General features: G+C 48.3%; 1 protein-coding gene across 1 annotated transcript in view; it reads left to right on the forward strand.

Annotated features, from left to right (window-relative positions):
* LOC147710093 (myelin-oligodendrocyte glycoprotein-like) overlaps positions 1–18,823 on the forward strand; it is a 250,517-nt gene that overhangs the window by 118,845 nt on the left and 112,849 nt on the right. The window contains exon 3 of the mRNA XM_086920794.1: positions 11,666–12,025. Coding sequence (XP_086776920.1) covers positions 11,666–12,025 — 360 coding nt within the window. The remainder of the gene's footprint in view (positions 1–11,665; positions 12,026–18,823) is intronic.

The following is an 18,823-nucleotide window of genomic DNA, read 5'->3' on the forward strand; positions in this document are numbered from 1 at the left end:
ATGGCCACGAGGAATGCCGCCTTCCAAGGCAGGTGCTGCAGTGAAGCCCTATGAATAGGCTCGAAACGTTCCTTCATCAGCCTGGACAGCACCACATTCAGTTCCCACAAAGGCGAAGGAAGCCGAACAGGAGAGAACACCTTCTTCAACCCTTCCAAAAAATCCTTAATCACAGGAATCTGGAAGAAGGATGCCTACGAAGAGCATTTTCTGTAAGCAGTCAATGCAGCCAGGTGAACCTTAATGGAATGGAAATTAAGGCCAGACTGAGCTAGATGCAGAAGGTATGGAAGGATAACATCCTCCTTGCAGGTTGTCGGATCATAATTCTTAGACATGCACCAGATGCAGAATCTCTTCCACTTGTAAGCATAAGAGGTCCTAGTAGACAGCCTCTTAGCCTCCTTCAATATGTCCATGCAATCCTCAGGAAGATTCAAGTGGCCATTGTTAGAAATGGAATCCCCACCTGGCTGAGGGATGCACCCCAGGCCAGTAGGAACCCCACTCCCACGTACAGGAAGGGGGGGGCCCTTCCCCAAATGACGCTTGCTCCCCTTAGGAGGATGGTAGCGAGGGCAGGCAGGCTTATTCTCTAGTTAGCGGGCCAAGTATTTCGGACTGCACGTAGTAGTCGAGGAGACCCACGACAAAATAGACATGACACAGAGTTCTAGTAAAAATATAGGCTTCTTTATATAACTCTCTCAGTAGGTGAATAACCATACAATCCGCACAGTACCTCCGATGAGGCCGTGATTCTAGTCTCAGGGTTCATGGTGCACCAGCGGTGCTGCCTGGAGTATGCTTCGTACTCCTGGTTCTGTCCTCAAAGTTCATGGCGCACCAGCAGTGCGGGCAGGAGTAAACTGGGTACTCGGGGTGGAGTTCTCACAGTTCGGGACGCCCTCAGCAGTGCAGCCAGGAGTGCGGAACGCACCCTACGTTGCTGCTGGTCAGTACAGGTGGAAGACAGGCGTGAGCCGCGACAGTGTCCGCCGGGCTCGGGTGATGGTAGAAACTTGGAGCCGCGACAGCGTCCGCAAGGCTTGGGTGATGGTGAAAGCTTGGAGCCGCGACAACGTCCGCAGGGCTCGGGTGGTGGTGCAAGCTGAGAGCCGCGACAGCGTCTGCAGGGCTCAGGGTGATGGGGAACGCTTGGAGCCGTGACCGTGTCTGCAGGGCTCTTGGGGATAGCAAAAACTTGGAGCCGCAACAGCGTCATCAGGGCTCCGGTGATGGCGAAGGCTTGGGGCCGCGACAGTGTCAGCAGGGCCCTTGTGGATAGCGAAGACCTGGAGCCGCGACAGCATCAGCAGGGCTCAGGTGAGGGCGAAGGCTTGGGGCCGCGACAGCTTCAGCAGGGCCCTTGTGGATAGCGAAGACTTGGAGCCGCGACAGCGTCAGCAGGGCTCTTGTGGATAGCAAAGACTTGGAGCCGCGACAGCGTCAGCAGGGCTCAGATGATGGCGAAGGCTTGGGGCCGCGACAGCGTCAGCAGGGCCCTGGTGCATAGCGAAGTCTTGGAGCCGCGTCAGCGTCAGCAGGGCTCTTGAGGATAGCGAAGACTTGGAGCCGTGACAGCGTCAGCAGGGCTCTTGTGGATAGCAAAGACTTGGAGCCGCGACAGCATCAGCAGGGCTCAGGTGATGGCGAAGGCTTGGGGCCGCGACAGTGTCAGCAGGGCCCTTGTGGGTAGCGAAGACTTGGAGCCGCGACAGCATCAGTAGGGCTCTTGTGGATAGCGAATACTTGGAGCCGTGACAGCGTCAGCAGTGCTCTTGTGGATAGCAAAGACTTGGAGCCGCGACAGCATCAGCAGGGCTCAGGTGAGGGCGAAGGCTTGGGGCCGCGACAGCATCAGCAGTGCCCTTGTGGATAGCGAAGACTTGGAGCCACGACAGCGTCAGCAGGGCTCAGATGATGGCAAAGGGTTGGGGCTGCATCAGCGTCAGCAGGGCCCTGGTGGATAGCGAAGACTTGGAGCCGCGACAGCGTCAGCAGGGCTCTTGTGGATATCGAAGACTTGGAGCCGCGACAGCGTCAGCAGGGTCTTGTGGATAGCAAAGACTTGGAGCCGCGACAGCATCAGCAGGGCTCAGGTGATGGCGAAGGCTTGGGGCTGCGACAGCGTCAGCAGGGCCCTTGTGGATAGCGAAGACTTGGAGCCGCGTCAGCGTCAGCAGGGCTCTTGTGGATAGGGAAGACTTGGAGCCGCGACAGCGTCAGCAGGGCTCAGGTGATAGACACACCCGTCGTGCCTTAGGAGGGCTCTCGGGGGTACCTCTTCGGAGATTCCCCTAGCAGACCTGATCCTCTAGTTCCAGTGTCCTTCTTTTATCCCTCAAAATGTCTTTGATCTCCTTTCATGTAGGCCGGGGGTTTCCCTCCCCTAGGCCCGGTTGGGGGTGGCCCCCGTCAGGGGTCACCTCATCCTTTGAAGCAGGAAGGCAGGGTCGTCAGCCGCCCAGCAGGAAGCGGCGCCGGCATTGTGGAGGACAGGACACAGCCCCGAAACTACTCCTCCCCTCTAATCTAAAGGGCAGACAGCAGATACCAGATGGCGGAGTTTCCCCAGGCCCTGTCACTGTCTCTAGACGGGGAATACGCATCCTAGCAATATCGTCCAGCAAGATTGCCTGGAGGACAATCCCGGCCCAGAAGTCCTATTTCTAGACCTAGGAGGTGGAGAGCACTCTTCTTAAAGAGTGTATCACGTAATTCTGATTTTAGGGGTGTCAGTCTCATATTTTTCCTATGTTCCCTGGGTCAGATAAATAATAAGGGGAATGGATAGAAAAGCTACTAAAACAAGATGGCTGCAAACCACTACGAGGTCATGCCACCCGCACCTGGGCAGGGCCAGGTCCAACAGCCATATTGCACTATCTCAGGAGCCATGCCGCCAAACTCAACGATGAGAGGTTGGGGTGCACCATCTGCCCCCGAACTTCGTGAGAAGGTCCGGCCGAAACGGCAGCCGACAATGAGGCAGGATCGACCGGTGAAGCAGGTCCCTGAACCACCACTGCCTGGGCCATTCCGGAGAAATGAGGATCATCCGGGGCCGGGACCGGGCCAGCTTGATGAGCACCGCCGGAATCAGGGGAATGGGTGGAAAAGCGTTTAGTCAGAAAGCTGTTCGGCCAGCTGATCCATAACGCGTTCCCCAGAGTCCCCGGCTGGTAATACCTCGAGGCGAAGTCGCGGCATTTGCTGTTTTCGGCGGTGGCGAACAGATCCACTTCTGGAGTGCCCCACATGGCGAAGATGTCGTCGAGCACCTCGTCGTTTATGACCCACTCGTGGTTTTCGTGAAGCAAACTGCTGAGGGCGTCCGCCTGAACATTCTGCACACCTGGCAGATGAGTTGCCGTTATCGTCAGTCCTCTGGCTAACAGCCAGTGCCAGATCGCCTGCGCTTCCTGTGACAGCCCCCCTGCTTGTTAAAGTCGTATTGTCTGTCTGCACAAGCAAGAAGTTGGTCTGGAAGGACGGATGAAAGGCCTTCAGTGCCAAGTGAACAGCTCTGAGTTCCAGGAAATTGATGTGATACGTGGACTCCGCCGGAGACAACGTTCCCTGGATCTGTAGATGGTATGAATGCACTCCCCAGCCCAGGAGAGACACATCCGTAACGATAGTCTGAGTCGGGATGTCCTTGTGGAAAGGAACCCCTCTGAGGAGACTCTCTGCCGAGCACAACCATCTCAGGGACTGTTGGGCGTGAAGAGACAACTGGATCCGGTCGTCCCAACACCCTTTCCTCTGGTCCCACTGGTCCTCCAAACATTCCTGTAGCGGCCTCATGTGTAGGCCCGCGTGCGGAGTGAGGAAGATACAAGAGGCCATTGATCCCAGTAGAGAAGACACTGTCCTCACTGTTGTAGATGGAGCTGGGATGTATGACGTTACAAGGCATACTTTTACAACGCCTACCTTTACAACGCGGTTTTTACCACGCATACCATTACAACGCATAATGCTTTTAGGCGCTGGATAGTGAATAGTTTAATTTACTATTCCAACTCCAGTCCCCGTGGATAGTAGGGAAGGTTATTGGATAGTAAATTAACCTATTCCCTATCCTAGAGCGCCCCCCAGAGCAATGCGTTGTAATAGTTTGCATTGTAAAAGTTGCGTTGTAATGGTAGGTCGTTGTAAAAGTTTCGTTGTAAAGGTTACATACCATGGAGCTGCTATGAGAGCCTGAGCCTTCCAAAGGATGGATAAGCGCCTCTCCTCCGAAGGAGACACTCTTGCCGACAGCGTATTGATGGAGGCTCCCAAGTACTGCAGGCACTGTACAGGAATCGGGACAGATTTGGACAGATTGATGTGCAACCCCAGTCGGTTCAGCAGGACGGCCGTCCTGTTGAAGTGCAATTGCGCTTCCTGGAAGGTGGAGGCTTTGATCAACCAATCGTCCAGCTACGGGTAGATAAACACCTTGTTCTTTCTCAGGTGCGCTGCCACCACAGCAATGCATTTCGAAAAAGTCCTGGGTACAGACTTCAGTCCAAAGGGTAGTACGGTGTACTGATAGTGATTGGTGCCGACGAGGAAGCGCAGGAACTTCCGATGTTTCCGTGCAATGGGCACATGGAAGTACGCATCTTGCAGATCTATCGCGCACTGCCAGTCTCCTCTCTGCAGCTGAGGATAAATCTGGTGCAAAGACAGCATACAAAACTTTTCCCTGCAAATCCACTTGTTTGCTTGTCGCAAATCCAGAATGGGTATGAACTAGTTCTTGTCCTTCTTCAGTACTAGGAAGAAGCGTGAGTAAAGACCCTTTTCCCTTTGAGACAGAGGGACATCTTCTATCCCGCTTTAACAGGGTATCGGCCTCCGCAATGAGCTCGCGCAGTTGGAACTGCGAGCCAACCGGTGGAATTGCTGGAGGCGGGCTGGTGAACCGAAAACTGTACCCATTGCAAATAATATTCAGCACCCACTTGTCCTGAGTAATGTTTCTCCACTCTGCCAGGTAATGTTGCATGCTTCCCCCCACCGGAGCGGGTAACGGATGAAGGGGAAGTAGCACCTCAGGGCCTAGACCCAGCCGGGCCTTTGGTCGCGGACGAAGACTGCTGACCACCTCGGACCCTCTGGCGCTTTTGGAATGGTCTCCGCTGGAACTGCTGCTGCTGCTGTCGACCTTGCCCTCTGCCTTGCGCCCCGTACCGCCTCTGGAACAGGCGGAAGGTATTTTTCTGTTCCTTAGGCTTTTCCAACCCGACAGCCGTCAGGGTTTCTGCCTCTGCCTTCATGTGGGCCATCTCTTCGTCCGTATGTTTCCCGAAGAGGGTCTCGCCCGAAAAGGGTAGGGTGGCAACTCTCTGCTGCGCCTCGGGATTCAAGGATGTAAGACGTAACCAGGCGTGGCATCTCAGGTTGACCCCATGGCAGTACCCTTGGGCTGCCAAGAGGGAGGAATCCGCAGCCGAGCTTATCACCTGGTTGGAGACCAGCAGTCCTTCAGCGAGGATCTCTTAGATATCTTCCCTTTTCTCCCGGGGAAGGTGTTCCGAGAACTGTTGGAGGGACTCCCACAGAGCCCGATCATAACGTCCCAACAGTGCTGAGGCACTCGCAGCCTTCACAGAAGTGGAGGCCGTCCCACAAATCTTCCTGCCTGCCGAATCCATCCAGCGGCTCTCCTTGTCAGGAGGCACTGTCGATGACGGGGTGGTGGCGTGCTGTTTTCTTGCCGCAGTCACAATTACCGAGTCCGGCGCGGAATCCAAACGAAGAAACGCTGGGTCCGAGTAAGGAGCCCTATATTTCTTCAGCAGCCTGGAAGGTGCTCCTCTCGTAGCCGCAGGGGTGAGGAATAGCTCCATGGCAGGTTCCACCAGCCCTGGCACCAAGGGCAGCATAGGAAGAGATAACTGCTTCTTGTGCAGAGTTTCGAAAATGACGGAAGTCGATGGCGCGGGCACAGTGAGCGTGATGCCCAGCTTAGTCGCCCCTCGCAGCAACACGTCCTAGAAGGAGATTATGTTGTCTACTGGAAACACCCTCGTCCGAGGGGAGTACGACCGAGTAGGTGAATAGTCCTTGGCACTGGATGACTTTGTGTGGCAGGACCTTGACCGGTCCCTCCTGTGGCGCCGTCTGGATCTCGTAGAAGAGCGACAGCGACTCCTGGATATATCCCTCTGTCTGGAGGGAGATCTCGACCTCCGCGGCCTCGGACGTTCCACGGGCCGTAGAGGAGGGAGCTGTGGAGGCCGAAACGGGAGCCTAGGTTGTGGTGGCCCCGTAGGCGGTGTCGGGAGATGTGTCAACGAGACAGACCTCGGCGGAGGTGGTGGTGGAGGAGGCGGAGTATGAGGAGGAGGAAGAGGCGGTGGAGGAGGCGTCGGTTTACGCAGAGGAGGGTCCTTGGGTAACGGAGGAGGTGTAGGTGACCTCGGTTTGGAGAGCGAATAGACTTGCGAGTGCTCCGAGCCCGGAGACTCTTCCACTATCCTTCTTTTCTGCACCTGACCTGAAGGGGGAGACCTCGAGGCCCTACCCCTGGTAGCCGAGCATCGCCCCCGCACCGACCGTGGACTCGTGGAAACCGAGGATTCAGTCCTGGCTTTGGAATGCAACCTGCCTTTCCTCCTCGACGCTGAGCGCCTTTTCGACATCGATGATCGATCTTCTCGACGTCGATGATCGTCTTCTCGACGTCGATGATCGTCTTGATCATCGTCTCGACGTCGATGATAGTCTTCTCGACGTCGAACGTCGAGTTGACGTCGCTGGCGAACGGCAGTGTCGCCTCGACGGTGAGCAGGGGCGCCCTGTTGAACCCTCTCGACGTCGATGATGACTCGACGACGAAGCAGTCCTCGACGTCAAGGGGCTTCGACCCAGAGTCCTGGGGAGACATGGTGCAGACCGTGGTCATTCCTCTCGACGCCGACGTCGAGGCTATCGACGCCGACGGAGACCGGTGGCATTTTCTGGCCTTCTCCTTACTGGGGAGCCCCCCAGAGGCCGAAGCACGGGCAGAGGAAGAGGTCCCGTCATGCCCAGACCCACCTGGACCTTGCTGCTTTCTTTGCTCCAGTCCTTGGAGCCTGATCTTCTGTCTGTCTTTCAGGGTCCTGTTGGAGAACTGCTGGTGGATCTCACAAGCCTCAGGGCCATGAGAAGAAGGGAGACACAGGATACACACCCTGTGTGGATCTGATTTTGCCTTCTTCCTGGCACACTCAGGACATTTATCAAATAAGGCAGGCATATTTGACAAAAGAGCGGCCAAAAACACCAGAAAACTCCAGCAAAGTGAAGAAGAAGCAAAGATATGTCGAGTGAACACACTCTAACACTTTAAAAGTGCCAAATATTACACAAAACACCCAAAAAGGGAGGGCTCAATGCTCCAGGTTCTTGCTAGCAGGAGCCAGAAAAAAGAACTGAAAGTAATAGGAGTGGGCTGTGCATGCTGGGATACCGAGGGTCTCTAGAGAGTTCCTTAAAGGCACGGTATCCCTTTTCCAGACACATAATGGCAGCCTATGGAGGCTTGTCTGTCCATCCCTTCTTCTCTATCATTTCAAGGACTTGGTGAGGGGAGGAAAGTTTCTCTAAGTGGGGAAACTTGACAGATTGTGTTAAATGTGTTAGTAATATCCTTGGCATTTCTAGTTGAAGTACTGGATAGTGTAGCCTTGTAGGTACAGGTTGCATTATTGTCTTTAATTTTCTCTTAAGTGTCTATGCAGGTCTGCAATGAAGACAGTTTAAGAGATTATTTTTGATTGCTCCGGGGTCCACGCACATGGGCGGCAATATTCACTAGATTATGACTATACTATGACTATACACAGAGATCCCCTACTACAGAAATTTGGTACCCCTTATACCAGGGCCTGTAGATGAAATGATACTAGTGGATCTGCAGCACTAATTGTGCCACCCACATAAGTAAACCTTTAACCATGTATCATTCCTGCCACTGCAGAGCCTGTATGTGCAGATTACACTGCCATTTTGGCCCGGCAAAAAAACCTCCTACCAGGCCTAAACCTTCCCTTTTTGTACATATAATTCACCCCTAAGGTAGGTCCTGTATAACCCATGGAACAGAGTGCAATTTTGGCACAGTATGTACTTTTAAGTTTTATATGTCCTGGCAGTCAAAAACTCCCAAAGTCCATTCTAACTATTTCTAGGCCTATATCTCCCGTAGGGTAACATTGTGATTACCTTATTGCATTCTATAGGTGTAATTTCCGATTGGGAGGAGATAAGAACCCCAAGTCTAGTGTCTCTGGAATCACAATATCAAATCACAACTCATGGTTAAGTTAGATTTTAAATTGCAATTCTTAAATGCCACTTTCTGAAAGTTGAAATGTACATATACTATACCCCCTCGACCATAGATTGATATTTCACTTTGTTTGATGTGTAACCCTTACATGTACCATAGGGCAATTAAGGCCTCTGATCTGTTTCTTGGTGTGCTCTTTCCCACTCCTCACTCTATGCCACCCATCACTCTCTCAAGATTCTAGTCTTTTAGTAGCATCTATATATATATCCCCTATATTATGTCAAATTAAATCTATACAATTAGGAGCAGTGAATGTGCTATGGCAAAGAAGACGTTTATTGATTTATCACTGATTTTTTTATAAGGTTATTACATGTATAGAATAGTGTTACAGAAAGAAAACATATACTCTTCTAATGTTTTTACAATTCAGACACTCTTACAAAACGTCACTTACATATATTGTGTCTTTGCATCTATAACACTTAAACATAGGCGTCCAACATAAAATTCACAAACAAATGGTTTGGGGATGTATTACACTCCCTCAGACATTTGATCCTAAAGGTATCTTGTGGCCCCGTGTGGTAGGGGGGAAAAAGGGGTGGGGCTCTCCTAGCCTGTTTGTAGAAGATATGATTTTTTTCTCTTTCTTTTTCACATATAGCATTTAATCTTTTAATGATGTTATTCCCCACCTGACCACTTATTACAATATGCCGAAAAGGTTCAACCTTTACATGGGGCCTCCTGGTTTGCACGAAGCTCTTCCTCAGGGCTGGGTATGTGCTTTGATGGGGACACAGTGTTCCATTTGGACTGGTCAGTATGTTTCTCTAATCTTGGAATGCCTAGGCTGCCTCCTCAAGGAGTAATTAGTTCTGTACTTCCTATCTTTGGGCTGTTATCTTCTTTCTGTATTCACTTTGTGTAAAAACTGTTTTCTGGGAGTTACTCCTGAATCTTTCATTCACCTAGCTTTTTTGCTTCACCCATAACACTTCCTGGTTTCTCTGAAATCATCAAATACCTCCTTTAAGTGGCAGTGAAATATCACTCTATGGTGGAGGGGGTAAAGTATAAGTACAATTGAGTTCCCCGGTACACTTCAAAAGGATTTTCTCTGTGTATGTTAGACTTTATGAATGTTGGCAATTTCCTTACTAGCTATTTAGTGCCTGCTGCCTGTCTCTGTTTAGTCTGAGCTGGGTGAAAGCTGGGCTATGTGTATTCACTCTAGACAGCCACACATAAAAGGAGTAGGTGTGACTTGAAGGGCCATCCTGAGAGATATCAGGGGGGAGCTGGGCACAGCCTTGCACTTGCACCTGAATAGGCTGTGTGCTGTCCGCACACAAAGGGCAGCATACTCCCCTGTAGTGGGTCTGCAGCCAGAGCAGGAAAGGAGGACCTTTGTGGATTTCAAAGAACATTCTTTGAAGTCCCCCTCCACTTCAGTGGGACAACTAGGTATACGTACTGACCCTCTGATATCTTGACTTCAGTACACTTCTGGACCAGTGTCCATTCTCCAATGAAGAAGAATTGCTGTGATGCTAAAAAGACTACCGCTCTGCTAGACTGCTGTTTGCTGAACTACTGCCTTGCTGTGTTGCCCTGCTACCTGCTGCTCTCTCTTGCCTGGGTGAGAAGGACTAGACTTGCATCATTTGGGCTAGCTGACTGGCCACCTGATCTGAAATCTCAGGGACATACAAAACTTTCAATCTGCCGGCTCCAGCACTTGGACTCTACAGTCTGTGAGTCTGCTCTGCCAAATGGTGGCACCCCAGCACTAGACCCTTGGAAGTTGGCCTAGGTGTTTGCTCCACGGGAACAGTTGCATTATTTGCTGCGACAGCATAACTGATGCAACAACACTGTTGCGGGAACAGGACCAGTGCATCGTACTTGGAACCAGTGCATCATCATCATAAGTGCATTGTCTCCATTGCATGGAGAAGATTGATGCACCACCTCTACTGCATGGAGAAACCCAGAGCATTACCTTCAGAACGGTCACATCTCAGAACCTTGGCATTGCCTTCTAAACCTTTCACATCACCGTTCTTGCATGGAGAAAATTGAGGCATCACCCCACCTGCACAGGGAACACAGACATATCGCATGACTGCACCGCATCCTTGCCGATGCAATGCAAGGATTAAGGTACTTTTGTTCAGCAGGTCTCACTGGGGCGCTGCATCCGGCCCGTGCTCCCTCCTCAGCTAGCCTGAACTCTTGACTTTGTTTTGGTCTGACATGACCAACTTATTGCTCCTAAGCACAATTTTGCAGTTTATTACAAAAAATATTAATTACTCAAGTTCTATTTATTGTGTTTTTTTGTTTTGATCTTGTTTTATCTATTATATTCAGTTAGAGTTTTCTAACCTGGAGTGGTTCTTTTGTATGTGGTGTTTTCACTGTTTTACTGTTTGAAGTTTTGCACAAATACTTTACATAGTGCCTCTAAGTTAAGCCTTATTGTTTTGTATCAAGCTACCAGAGGGTGGGCAAAAGTTAATTTGGGGTTGCCTGATCCTTACCCTGAGTCAGATTGTGGTTGCTGTTTGACTTAGGGTTACACCCCCAGTCAACAAACAACCAATTTTTAACACTTAGTAAATCTGGAATTGCGTGAAATCCATGGGTGGATCATGCTCCACGCATTAAACACCTAAAACTCAAAATATAATGCAACACAGCTAAATCTGCGGCATTGTGTTACATTTCTTTGTAAAGCTTTTCAAGCCCACACAAATCCGCCCTTGCCTTGTAAATCCCAAATAAGAATTTGCATTGCCGTGTGTCGCCTCGTGGGATGCAAGGGTGATGCAAACGCTTAGTACATCTGGCCTTAACGACTAGTTATATTGTGTGCATTCCTTTCCCCTGCTCAGATTTTGTGGCGAATGAACGCGCCTGCGGAAGGCAGGGGTAGAAACCCATTCATATTGGCAAAGTCGATATACAAATGTGGATTGCCATTGGAGTGTCACTATGGCAATGCTCACCACTGCCAGTGGCGGGAAAGGGTGTCTCCTTCCTGCTAGGGCGATATTGCATTGCTACCTGTTGTATAATGAAACCACCGTTTTAAAGAATTACCACTCAGGTGCAGAGTAGATCAACCGATACATTTCATTTGGTAGTTAAAGGTTCAGGACACACATTGATGCGTTCAATGACACAATCTGCCTATAACAAGACCTATTAACGTGAAAGAAAATAGGAATTTAGCTTCGATTTGTAAGAGTAGAAACTAAAACCCTTACAGAATAAAACATGCCTGGGCTGGCTCCTTCCAGTGTGCACCCTGTGAGCAGCACCACCTCTGCTTTATCATTTGTGCTGATAGTTGTTATCTTCTGTTTTCCTTGACAGGTGCAGCTGTGCAGTCTGTGAATGCTGTTGGGCCCAGTCAGCCTATGTGTGCCATTGTTGGTGGGGAGACCATACTTTCCTGCCATCTCAACCCCCCTGTTAGTGCAGTGGAAATGGAAATCTTCTGGGAAACAGAACATCAAATCTACCTTGTGCATCTCTATGACAATGGGACGGAATATGATGATAAGCCGGATGAGCAGTTTAAAGGGAGGACAAAAATGATCAAAAAAGACATTGCACAGGGAGGCGTGGCCGTGTCATTCACCAATCTCACCCGCTCCGATGCCGGACGATACATGTGCGCCTTCAGAACTCGGGATATGGATACCTATGCGGAATTTGAGCTACAGGTAGCAGGTCAGTGCCCATGTGGAGTCATTTGTAGTTTTGTAATACTATAGGACTTGAAAATCATATGTACAGAATAGGATCCTTTGATAGAAAAGTGTTGTGCTAATCTTCACATTGGCAAGAATCTCTCCCCCCCCCCCATGCTCTTGTATTATGTTTTGTCATGGTTTTGTTTTAGTGCAATGAGACACTTCAGAGCAGCTCTTTTGATTCCACCATAAGCTTCCATGGACGTATAGTACTGAGATCTGTGTTAAAGAGTGATTGTGGCACCTCCTATGAACTCATTCTAAGTGTCAGAACTGCTCTGGACGGTTCCTATGAATGGACCAGTTCATGCTTTTTCATTCTTTGTCTATATGCAGTTTTAATATATATATATGCATGTATGTGTATATGTGTGTGTGTGGTCATTTTATAGCATAAACATAAGCAGAAGGCAGTAGTTTATTTAGTATTATTATCCTAGATTCAGTGTGACAGAGACTTGTGCCCCCCTTACAATCTCTTCCTTCCCATATGGAGTGATTGCTTGTGGTAGGGGCAGGGTTGGACTGGGACAAAAATAGGCCTGGACACCAGAATAAAAGCAGCCCCTGATAGAAAAACCAGATAGCTAAAATAGTTAACGTAGCAATGAAGGATAATGCAGTTCCTATAGGGGAGGGAAGTAAATGCCGGAGGCTGGGTTGGTCAACACCCCTGCTCTAAAGTAGAGTCAGGGTTGCTCTCAATATGGGATGTGGGGCCCTCACACATCCGGTTGAGTGTCATGCTTCATCATAGGGCTTGCTCCTCGTCAGGCTGGCGCTGCAATGCCTGACGGGCACCCTGTGAGGGGCTCTTTGGCGGAGATCTTTTCCCCAAGCCGTATGGGTGAAGTGTGGGTGCGGGGCCTTGTGGTGTAGATGTGATAGAAAAATGTGTGGGAGAATAAAATGAGGCGAGATGGTGCTCCAAAATGAGTCTAATCTGCGATCCCACTCGTCTCAATTGAACAACATTGTATGCTGGACCTACAAGCGCCCCTTTCCCTTTTTGTATAAAAGCTAAAATAGTGACCCACATTTTGAATCAAGACAATTTAGAACTGTTGTAGATGCGCTGTATGGGTATTTTGCAAGGTATTGGACACTGCATGCATTTGTGTTTGATGCAGACAATGCTTGAGGTAATATTGGGGAAATCATTGACAGGTGCAGCTGTGCAGTCTGTGAATGCTGTTGGACCCGTTAGCCTATTTGTGCCATTGTTGGTGGGGAGACCATACTTTCCTGCCAACTTGACCCCCCTATAAGTGCTGTGGAAATGCAAGTTTTCTGGGAAACATCAAATAGAGTTTACCTCGTGCATCTCTATGACAATGGGACGGAATATGATGATAAACCGGATGAGCCGTATAAAGGGAGGACAAAAATAATAAAAAAAGACATTGCACAGGGAGGCGTGGCCGTGTCATTCACCAATATCACCCGCTCCGATGCCGGACGATACATGTGCGCCTTTCTATCTACAACCCCGGATGTTGAAACCTTCGCGGAATTTGAGCTGCAGGTAGCAGGTCAGTGTCCATGCGGATTAATTTGCATTTTTCTAATGCTACAGGATTTGAAAGTCATATGTACAGAATAGGAAAAGTGTTGTGATAATCTTCACACTTCAACACTGGCAAGAATGTCGCCACTTCAGCTCTTGAATTATGCTTAGTCATGGTTTTGTTATAGCTCAATGTGACAATTCAGAGCAGCTCTCTTGGTTTCACCATAACCTTCCATGGACATATAGTACTGGAAATGATGTTAAAGCGTGCTTGAGGCACCTCTTATGAACTCATTCTATTTGGCAGAAGTTCTTTGACACAGACCACTTCTTGCTGCTTCATTCTGTGTTCATATTTTAGAGCCCATAGGCACACACTTTGGTTTGGGCTGCTTTTCTGTGCCTGGCTGTCCCTCGGTTAGAGAGATGCCAGTCACTGACAATAAAAAAAAATTAAAATCATGTTTCATCTGCATGCTGGCATGTTGTAAACTTTTACTAGGGGATGTGAATTAGGGCCGGGCGGAGCCCCAGCACCTTAATGGAGAAATCGGCCCTGCCCCCATTAGAAAAACAGATAGGTGAAAAAGATCAAGCCATTTAGAAACTTAGTATACACTCTGTACGAGTATTTTGCAAGGTATGGGAGACTTCATGTATTTGTGTTTGCTGCGAGTATTCTTTGTGGCAATATTGGGTAATCAACATTAATAAATGACTTACCTAGCCATAAACCTGGCCTACACTGAAAATCTGGTTCTACCGTAGTGGTGCTTCATGGACTACACTTGACATTACCCCTTGCCTCCTTGATTTTGCTGATCAAGTGTTTTCTGGAGCGTCTTTCTTAGTGACTGTTTCTGTTTATTCCACCCACATATGAGTGACTGTGAGCAGTAGAAATCTTTCTGAATGTGCGTTTTGCAGATCCCCTCTTCACTATTTCATCCTGTGGCTCTCTGGAGTTGTTTTGAGTGGTAGAAGTGGATGTTGCCTGTAACTGGTGCATTTCATCTGGTTCATCTCATGCATACAGGGATTCCTTATGAGTGGTTGAAAGTGTTTCCTATAGTTCCAGTACCTGCTACCCAATGGTTTATGCTTCATCTAATGCTCAGAGAGGCAGCTGCACAATGGATGCTGCACTCCCGGTGTTGATTATCTGTTGATGAGGATGCCTGTGTCTTTAAGAATCTGTGATGGACAGGTTGTGTGTTCTGACTTGCCAATTCTTTGGCCACACCCCATTCTTTGTCTATCTGCCATTCTCCTGGGGACACACTTGACCCATAAACAATTTGCTCTAATCCACAGCAGGCTGTTAGTCATTCTGCACTTTATAACTTTAGTAGATATGACAATATAGGAATAGCAGGGTAGCCAGAGAGCTCACTGCCTAAGGTTGCATGCATGGAATGACGTCAATTTACAGGATTAAAACCTTAGATTTTCATGAGATCTTCCCTTCAAATGCTCTTGGTGACCTCTCCTTGTGCCTACAGTCTGCCTGCTCACCATAGCAGGTGGGAAGGGCCTGCAAAGCCAATACCTTACCCCAGTAGAGTTAAAATATTTTACAAATGTTCTTGTTTTATTTCATTCTTTCCCAACATTGCTCAGACTTCCTTTTCTGTGAATTAATCTTAATGTTAATGTTTTTAATACAGTTTGTTGTGCAGCCTTAATTGACACTCTTTTTTAGAGGTCTGCTCTTTTGCTCCGCCATCCCCACCACAAAAGGAAGTATAGGGAATTGCTTTGTCCTGACGGCTTGTAGGATTTATGCTCTTGCAGGAAATTGTACCTGGATAGTTGAATTGATATTAAATAGATCTATAATGGAATATGTCACTTTAAATAGCTGCCAATGTTCAGATTGATTATGTGTGTCATTTTAATTGTTTCCTTGTAATTAGGAGACATTCAATGACCAAATGTGTGACTTTTTTGTGACACTTTTGCGCAAGCAAAACCAGCAATGAAGTCCACGGAAACAGAAAATGTCAAAAATTACACAAATTTGAGCAAGAAGAAACTCTAAGAGCTTTCAGTCTTGAGTGGACTTCATAGCACTCTATACACAAAAGTCACTGTGGGGCATATTATCAAGGCAGGCGATATGAAAATATTGCCGCTTTTGCGGCCGAAAACGGCGATAATTTCATCGCCCTATTAGTAAGCTGTCGGTAACATCAGTTAGCGGCAGCTTTGCGGCGATAGTGAGCGGTTTGGGGCCCGCTTTGCATGTCAGCGATATTTATCGCTAATGACATGCAAAGTGGGCGTACCCAACCTGTTAGCGACTGAAAGCAGTCGCTAACACAGCTATCGCCTATTAGCAAGGCAGGCGTAGCGATAAAGAAATGTGCGCTAAGCGCGAATATCGCTGAAAACTAACGCCTGCTCAGACCACTTCTTAACCTGTATATCCAATGAAGGTTATTTGGTAGCCTCTTGTAGTCATTTTTTCGCTAGACACAGCCCTCCAAGTGTAGGCTGACTACCTTCCTGCAGAGTCACACAGCCATTTTTCTTACACTTGGTTGAGTTTCTTTCTTGTTTAAAGCTAGGTTTTGTTAAGCCCAATTTAGAAATGGCAGGCACCATGGTTGTTAGTCCCTCTGCTATTTCTCAAAGGTACTTTCTCTGTCCATTTCCCTCCTTAACTAGAGCGGGGCCTCCCTTTTTCCCGAGAAGGTTCCGGGTGAGGTGAGGCGTACTCCCACATAATGCTGGGTAAGTCACCACAGATATTTTTGTTGATATGATTTCAAATACACTAATTGAAATATAGTTTAGCGGGGAGAAAGTGTCTCCATCGCCCTGTTCGTGTGCTTAGTATCCTGTGCTTGTTTTCCTGAAATCTGTTGTGCACTAGATGGTTTCTGATTCACGTTTATGTCTCTTCTTTAGGAGATACATAAAGTTCTGGACTTCCTACAGTATTCATCTGGGCTCAGAGGAACTGGTAGGATTCATCCAATGTATATTAGCGTGCATCACTTACCCCTTAACTTTTTTGTTTGGCAGTCGCAGTTTCCCTAATGGTCCTGAAGAAAGCTAAGACCAATAGTCAGTACAGCTGAAACATGTCGACCCTCACCTACTCTGCCCACATATAGTTATTATTTCAAACTATTTGGCAGAATTTTAATCTTGACCCGAGCGCCATACTGATTAAAATTGATTTTGGCCCTTGGAGTCAATTTTATTCTCACATTTATCACTTTTATTTTCTGCACTGCACCCCATTAGCATCACCAGTGAAGCCCAGTGGTCTGTATCTACATCATGTTAATCCATCCATCTCTGCGCCATGATTAAGGTGCACTGTTTGTGAATTGGATTGGTGACATCTCCCATATGACGACATTCCACCACATGGGTGGGCTGATGGGAATTTTTCCAACAGGCCTGGGTTATCACTTCTAGTGCTACTAATGGTTTTGGGACACTAGTCCAGTTGCGGCACACTTACAGGTTTCTGACCAGGCCTCTCTTTTGTTTGTTGATAGTTTGTCTTAGGGCATGAGTGGTTCTGGTCGTTAAATAAAGCCCTATTCGACCCTCCCTACATTTATTTTCTGTACTTAGTGCAACTTCTGTTGCGGGTCTTTTCTAATACTTTATCCATTTCCAAGGGTATACCCCTTGTTTATGCTCACCTAGCTTATATTGGTTTAAGAGACTCCCTTACTAAGAAGATGGCTGACTTTGCAGGACTAGCGTTTGATGATGAGATGTTAAAAACTATTTTGGATGACAACCCCTCCCTCTTAGACTCATTACCTGAGACTTCCAGTGTAGCAAAAGATGACAGGCTTACACTGTTGAATTTGAAAAAATCACATACACGCACCTCTATCCATGGAACCATTATGGCACAATACCTGAGAGGTAAATGTGCCCCTACAGGTCTTATTGTCACGAACACACCACGTCTTTTTTTGACCGACAAAGCCTTTCTATGAGACTGGTCCCTCATTGCGTGGCGCTGCACGCGGGACTGGCTGATATTAATAATCAGCACAGCTAAGAGAGCAGCAGATGCAATTCTCATAGAAATTCAGGTACTTGAAGGTCAGATTAAAGCTGCGTGCAGCACACTGTTCAAGAAAAAGTTAGACGAGACAAACAAGACAAATAAAGATTACAAAGATAACATCTTGATGAGTAAGATGGACAAGTTCAAGAAAGATTTAGATCGCTTTTCTATGGAGAAAACCTATCCATACACTAGCGACAACTATGTAGCCCCCAGCTTCAATAGCAGGGGCAAACAGTATGGATCCAACTACTCTTCCTCTGGTTCCGACACCTACTCTAGTGATTCAGAGGCACCCAGCACTTCTGGAGCCCCCCAGAGAGGGGGTGGGTCTCAACAACGACCATCTAAGAGGGGTGGTCGACAGAGAGGTGCCATGTATAATCAACACCCAGGCAATTACCAACATCCGGGTCCTTGGTGGCCACCAGGTCCTTGGGGCTTTCAGCCACATCCCCCACCAATGAATCCTTACACTCCTTTTCCCCAGTTTTTCCCTAACCAGCCTTTTTTAGGGCGTGGCCGAGGCCAGAACAGGGGAAGACGAAAAGGACCACAAACTGTCCATTGGGAAGCCGAACAGACGTTCCCGAACACTCGGAGCAGGAGAGCAGCGCAAGAGAGCAACAGCTCGGAGACGACAGGAGTCTAGTTGTTAATCTGAGCTCTCGCACTCTTACTCCAGTGGAGCAGTCAGTCTTGGAGAGAGGTCTGGGCTTTGTGCCTACGAACGTCGGAGACCCTTTTCTTCTAAGAACAGAACTTGAAAAGTTCTTCCGTAAAGTGCGCCTTCACTTTTTCTTTAAGGATAGAACTGATGACTCTCAATCAGGGGATGACACTATGAAGAACACAGGACTATGCCCCCCTTCCTCGTTCACTCCTTTGAATCATCAAATCCCTTCCCTTGTCACTACCTTTGAACAGGCGGTTAGACACGATATCTCACAGCTGCGAACTACCGACCGGAGTACGTTCCATAATTTTTCAAAATCTGAACAGCAGGCGGTGAAAAACCTCTCACTAGATCCGTCCATCGTCATAAAACCGGCGGACAAAGGGGGAGCCACTGTTGTTATGGATTTGGAACAGTACCGTCAGGAATGTCTCAGACAGCTGGGCAACGACAAATTCTATTGTCGCCTCACTTCAGACCCCACCCAAAGTTTACTGACTGAAATCAAAACTTTGGTGGACGAAGGGAATATGGAGGGGTGGAT

This window comes from Lissotriton vulgaris, chromosome 5 (assembly GCF_964263255.1).
Source record: "Lissotriton vulgaris chromosome 5, aLisVul1.2, whole genome shotgun sequence".
Classification (NCBI taxonomy): domain Eukaryota; kingdom Metazoa; phylum Chordata; class Amphibia; order Caudata; family Salamandridae; genus Lissotriton; species Lissotriton vulgaris.